Here is a 6,054-nt window from a genome sequence, read left to right on the forward strand (position 1 = left end):
TCAAGAGGTCAAGACACAAAGACTTTAACAACTAATCCACACCTAATGACCCACCTAAGTGGTACTCAGGATATCACTCAAGAAATCACTCAAGATATCTCTCAAGTAATTAAGGAACAAAAGAAGAAAAGGCACACTAGCCTGGGAACTTCCTCTCTGCCCAGAACATTGGAGGCTATACACCACACCCCCTCTACAGTATTTATAGGAACTCAAACACTGAGATCCTGCTCTGTTCCAGTAACAAGAAGCCGAAAGCACCAGCCTGAAGATGACGAGTGAGACCTCGTCGAAACGTCGCCTAGACACCCCAACTTTTACACGGGAAGACACCCGAGGACACCAAAACCTGCATTCCTGTACCCGTGAAAATCTACGAAAGCATATATATATATATATATATATATAATTTTTTTATTTATACCCCGCCCTCCCCAGCCAAGGCCGGGCTCAGAGCGGCTTACAAGCAATAATAAGAACAAGATGAATGATTACAAACTTAAAAACAAAAATAAAATACAACATTAAAATAATGGAACATTAAAATATAGCCTCATCGCAGGAGGAGAAGGAAAAGAAGGGAATATATATATACAGTATATATATACTGTATATATATGACCTTAATTTTTTTATTTCAGCGGAAAACCCCAAACGCTGCAATACTTTCCTGCTAGGCTAAGAGGGAATCTCCATTCGTCTTGGTGGCTGTGTTTCGAACCCCGCCCCCCCCCAGTTCTACAACAATGTGCCTTCGTACTAGGAGAAATACGGTAGCCCTTGGTGGCGTCGGGAGCAATCCGGCCCTTCTACTAGGTGGCGGCGGTACTGTGGGCAGAGGCCAACATGGCGGCCTCCTGGGCGGCGTCAGGAAGCTGCGCCTGCGCGGGGAGGAGCCGGGGTGGGGGGTGGGAAAGGAGGCGGCCCCCCGCCCAAGGCGCCACGACAACAGCGGCAGCTGCTCCAGAGGTGGTGGTCTTTGCCCACCCCCCCACCTTGACCAGCCCCCCCCCAACTCGCCGCCATGTCTGGGGTGCAAAGGATGAAAGTGGCCAACGAGAGGCACAGCAAGAGCATCACTCAGAGGGGGGGCCTCCATCGGGCCCCGGTATATGGGGGGGGCTGGGGGGGAGTTTGCAATGGGGGGTGAACTAGGGAGGGGGAATCGGAAAGGGGAGAAAGTGGGGAGGGGGAGTTTGCAATGGGGGTGAAAGTGGGGAGGGGGAGTTTGCAGTGGGGGAGAAAGTGGGGAGGGGGAGTTTGCAATGGGGGTGAAAGTGGGGAGGGGGAGTTTGCAATGGGGAAGAAAGTGGGGAGGGGGAGTTTGCAATGGGGGTGAAAGTGGGGAGGGGGAGTTTGCAGTGGGGGAGAAAGTGGGGAGGGGGAGTTTGCAATGGGGGTGAAAGTGGGGAGGGGGAGTTTGCAATGGGGAAGAAAGTGGGGAGGGGGAGTTTTCAATGGGGGGTGAAAGTGGGGAGGGGGAGTTTTCAATGGGGTGAAAGTGGGGAGGGGGAGTTTGCAATGGGGGTGAAAGTGGGGAGGGGGAGTTTTCAATGGGGGTGAAAGTAGGGAGGGGGAGTTTGCAATGGGGGGTAAACTAGGGAGGGGGAATCAGAAAGGGGAGAAAGTGGGGAGGGGGGTTTGCAATGGGGGGTGAACTAGGTGGGGGATTAGAAAGGGGATAAAGTGGGGCGGGGGAATTTGCAATGAGGGGGAGCACCTGCGCTTGGGTGGAGATGAAGAATTGGGGAAGCAATGAATTATTTATTTCAGAAACCCCCCTCCCTGTTTGAGATACAGTATTTGCAAAGATGGGGGGAGCAGCTTAGGTCAGGAGGGATGAGGTTTGGAAATGAGGTTTGGAGGGGAGTGGGGAGGATCACCTGAACTCTTCCCCCCCCCAAAAAAAACCCCACAGGTAAGTCTGAGGCTGCAACCCCACTCATGCACCCTAAATTCCCTGGGAGCAAAGCCCCCCCCCATTTGAGGACCCTGGGGTCTTCCACGGAAAGGGGAGCGGAGTTGCACCCTGACCGGTGGAGGGGTTGCTTAGGGAAAGCCTGATTTTTTGGGGGGGGGGTTGCAATTGTCTCTTAAGGGGGCTGGAATAGGAGGGGTCTATCCTTGGAAGGACCCCCCCCCCGATTAGTTTCTATTAATTTCCAGGGCCTCTTCTGCCAGTTTTCTGATTCTGCCCTGAGTTTATTATCTGCTTTTCGATAGGGGTAAACCTATAAGAGTTGCAGAAAGCTAAAAACGCATGGAAGATAAGCTAAACGGTTATATTTTCTATGTTTTAACTACTTGTGTTTCATCTGCGTCAATTTAGTTTGCATAAGCCGCCTCGAGTCCCAGTCTGGGGGGGAAACGGGGGGGAGGTATAAATAAGTATTATAATAATAATGGTCTCTTGAGCCCATCTGTGCAATGCTGTCCTATGATCAAATTGGGGGGAGAGAATTACCGTATTTTTCGTCCCATAGTACGCTCCGTCCCACAGGACGCACCTACTTTTTGGGGGGGGAAATAAAGGAAATTCCCCCCCCCTTTATTTCCCCCCCAAAACCAGGTCGGGGAAAAGTGGGATGGCGGCGCTGCGCCTCCCCGCTGTCCCCCGAGCTTGTGGGGCTGGCCGATGTCTGTCCGGCGCGCGGGGCGCTCTGCTTCAGGGCGCCATGCGCGCCGGGCGGCAGGCTGCGGACACCTGCGCGAAGCACAGGGCGTCCTCCAGAGGGCGCCCCATGCTCCACACTGCCGGCTGCTGTCCGCAAGCCGTGCGCGCCGGGGGAGTTCCCCCAGGCGCGCAAGGCTTGCGGACACCTGTGCAAAGCACGGGGCGTCCTCCGGAGGGCGCCCCGTGCTCCCGGCTGCCGCCTGCAAGCCGTGCGCGTCCGGGAGGAGTTCCCCCCGGGCGCGCAAGGCTTGCGGACACCTGCGCGAAGCACGGGGCGTCCTCCAAAGGGCGCCCCGTGCTCCGCGCTGCCGGCTGCCGCCCGCAAGCCCTGCGCGCCAGGGGGAGTTCCCCCGGGCACACAAGGCTTGCGGATAGCTTCCTGGAGCCTGGAGAGCGAGAGGTGGCAGTGCGCACCGACGCCTCTCACTCTCCAGGCTTCAGCGAAAGCCTGCATTCGCCCCATAGGACGCACACACATTTCCCCTTCATTTTTGGAGGGGGAAAAGTGCGTCCTATAGGGTGAAAAATACGGTAAAAGGGAATTTTGGGAATGTGAGGGAAGTCACTTAGAAAAGTTGTGCCCCCTCCTGTCCTCACGGGTTCTCCCCTTCCTGCCCCCAGACCTCAGTTTGAGGCTGCAGGAAAGGGGAATAGGCAGGAATAAGCCCAGATTTAGCCCATCATAAGCAAATGGAAGGAATTGCAGGTGGTAGGTGGTCTCTCTAACCCTTTCCTGGTCTCTTTCCCTTCTGTGAAGACACCCCAAGAGGAAAAAGCCCCCGTTGGCCCCTGGCTCCTGGCCCTCTTCGTCTTCGTGGTCTGCGGATCAGGTGAGTTTCCCATTTATTAACAGTTTCTCATAGAATTGAAAGGGACCCCCAGAGGTCATCCAGCCCAACCCGCTGCAGTCTCTCTCTTTTCCTTAAAAAGCCCCTGGTGGCAAATGTGACTTCCTGTTTTATTCTCACAAAAATGAGGATAAAAATGCATGTGTTTGTGTTTGTGTGTGTGTGCACGAGAGAGAGCAACTAGTCAAGGGAGAACATTTTTACTCATTTATTTCAACAATTTAGATATTGCTTGAGCAGTGTACACAAAGGTTATGAAAGAGGCATGGAAAGATAAATTCACTTAACAAGAAGATAAAAGGTAAAGGACGGTTAAGTCCAGTCAAAGACAGACTCGGGGGTTGCGGCGCTCATCTCGCTTTCGGGCCGAGGGAGACGACATTTTGTCCACAAATAGCTTTCCGGCTCATGTGGCCAGCAGGACTAAACAACTTCTGGTGCAACGGGACACCGTGACAGAAACCAGAGCACACGGAAACGCCGTTTACCTTCCCGCCGGAGCGGTACCTATTTATCTACTTGCACTGGTGTGCTTTCAAACTGCTAGGTTGGCAGGAGCAGGGACCAAGCAACAGGAGCTCACCCTCTTGCGGGGATTCGAACCGCCGACCTTCTGATTGGCAAGCCCAAGAGGCTCAGTGGTTTAGACCACAGCGCCACCCGCATCCCTCATTGACAAGAAACACTTACTGAAAAGGTCTGGTTAAATTATTACTATTATTTTTTATTATTATTATTATATTTATTACCTGCTGTTCCCCACATGGCCCTCCAAAACATTTTTAGTTAATTTCATAAAATTCACACACTGCTTGATGTGCAGGCAGAGGGAATTACCGTATTTTTTGCTCTATAAGATCACCTTTTCCCTCCTAAAAAGTAAGGGGAAATGTGTGTGCGTCTTAGGGAGCGAATGCAGGCTGCGCAGCTATCCCAGAAGCCAGAACCGCAAGAGGGATTGCTGCTTTCACTGCGCAGCGATCCCTCTTGCTGTTCTGGCTTCTGAGATTCAGAATATTTTTTTTCTTGTTTTCCTCCTCCAAAAACTACGTGCGTCTTATGGTCTGGTGCGTCTTATAGAGCAAAAATACGGTAGCAAGAATAATTTAAGATTATTGAAAGGTAAAGCTGTTCTGCCCAGTGTGAACAGGATCCTGGAATGGGTGAGCCCACTGGCCGGATCCAGGCGCGTTATTCTTACGTTTCCCCCTCTTACTCTTCACAGCCATCTTCCAGATTATCCAGAGCATCCGACTTGGAGGTTAATGGGGAGAAGACAGGATGCTTTTCCGACTGCTGCCACCAATCCTGCTCTCAGGGAACCGTGGGATCTTTTTTGGACCTCCCAAGTTACAGCCATGACAGTCTTCCTCTGCCTGCCGCCAAGAACCAGATCTCTCCCCCCCTGCCTGCTCTCGGGAGACCCCCGAACCGATTCCCTCCCCGCTCTCTGTCCCTTGAGCTGTTGACCACTTCGGAGGGACGCTGGACTGAAGGGGGGCGATCCGTCTCCTCTCCCCTTCGCCTCGTGGAAGCGCGGGGCTTTTTCCTTTGGAAATGAAACGATGCGTTGCAACAAGGAGGAAGGTCTACAGCCGGTTTGCGGCGTTTGGGGTTGGAGGTTGGGGTGCAGAGTTGGGGAGGCTTGTTCCGGATCCCACATTCTCCTCTCAACCCGTTATCAACCTGCAGTTCATTCTCCCTCGCCATTCCGGTCGAGCCGCTGAGTAAATAAAATCAAATCGCCTTGTTGGAATCTTTGCCACAAACCCAAGTAATTCCAAATTTCTTAATAAATAGTGTCACCATAGAGAGGGGTGTTTGTGTGTGTCTCCAAATCCATTTGCCTCATCTGCCGTTCGCCAGGCCAGGAAATGACAGACCCAGTTGCCCTAGAGATGCATCATAGACCAGTCAGTGGAAATTATGATTACAGTGGTACCTCGGGTTAAGTACTTAATTCGTTCCGGAGGTCCGTACTTAACCTGAAACTGTACTTAACCTGAAGCACCACTTTAGCTAATGGCGCCTCCTGCTGCTGCCACGCCGCCGGAGCACGATTTCTGTTCTCATCCTGAAGCAAAGTTCTTAACCTGAAGCACTATTTCTGGGTTAGCGGAGTCTGTAACCTGAAGCTTATGTAACCCGAGGTACCACTGTATTATTACTAAATTTTATTTATACCCCGCCCTCCCCAGCCAAGATTGGGCTCAGGGTGACTAACACTGGTATAAGAACAATTGCTTGAAATACAACTTAAAAACAAGATTAAAATACAACATTAACATGCAGCCTCATTTCAGTAGGAACTCAAATCAAAAGCTTTTTTGGGGGATGAAAATGTCAAGTCTTCACCAAGGCCGACTATCCAGACTGGTCCTACGTGGGCCAGAAAAAAGCCAGGGAAGTCGCCAAATAGGAGTTCCATCACGGAAGGAGAAAGGAAGAGGCTGAGGGGATCAATCTGATTCCAAGCCAAAGGCCAGGCGGAACAACTGTGTCTTACAGGCCCTGCGGAAAGAAATCAGATCC

General features: G+C 52.0%; 1 protein-coding gene across 1 annotated transcript; it reads left to right on the top strand.

Moving 5' to 3' along the window:
- The first annotated feature begins 906 nt into the window (after positions 1-906).
- On the top strand, positions 907-5,331 carry LOC309326833 (stress-associated endoplasmic reticulum protein 2-like). Its single transcript, XM_081835869.1, has 3 exons — positions 907-1,108; positions 3,432-3,504; positions 4,748-5,331. The coding sequence occupies exons 1-3, from the start codon at positions 1,025-1,027 to the stop codon at positions 4,786-4,788; spliced, it is 198 nt and encodes a 65-aa protein (XP_081691995.1). The 5' UTR covers positions 907-1,024; the 3' UTR covers positions 4,789-5,331.
- Positions 5,332-6,054: the final 723 nt, after the last annotated feature.

This window comes from Podarcis erhardii, assembly GCF_964252035.2.
Source record: "Podarcis erhardii genome assembly, chromosome: 13".
Lineage (NCBI taxonomy): Eukaryota > Metazoa > Chordata > Lepidosauria > Squamata > Lacertidae > Podarcis > Podarcis erhardii.

What these genes read in the sequence shown, in the direction of transcription:
- LOC309326833 (XM_081835869.1), top strand. Translation starts at nt 1,025, where the DNA reads ATGTCTGGGGTGCAAAGGATGAAAGTGGCCAACGAGAGGCACAGCAAG. An exon ending in GGGGCCTCCATCGGGCCCCG is followed by an intron (nt 1,109 to 3,431) that starts GTATATGGGGGG and finishes CCTTCTGTGAAG; the next exon opens with ACACCCCAAGAGGAAAAAGC. An exon ending in CTTCGTGGTCTGCGGATCAG is followed by an intron (nt 3,505 to 4,747) that starts GTGAGTTTCCCA and finishes TACTCTTCACAG; the next exon opens with CCATCTTCCAGATTATCCAG.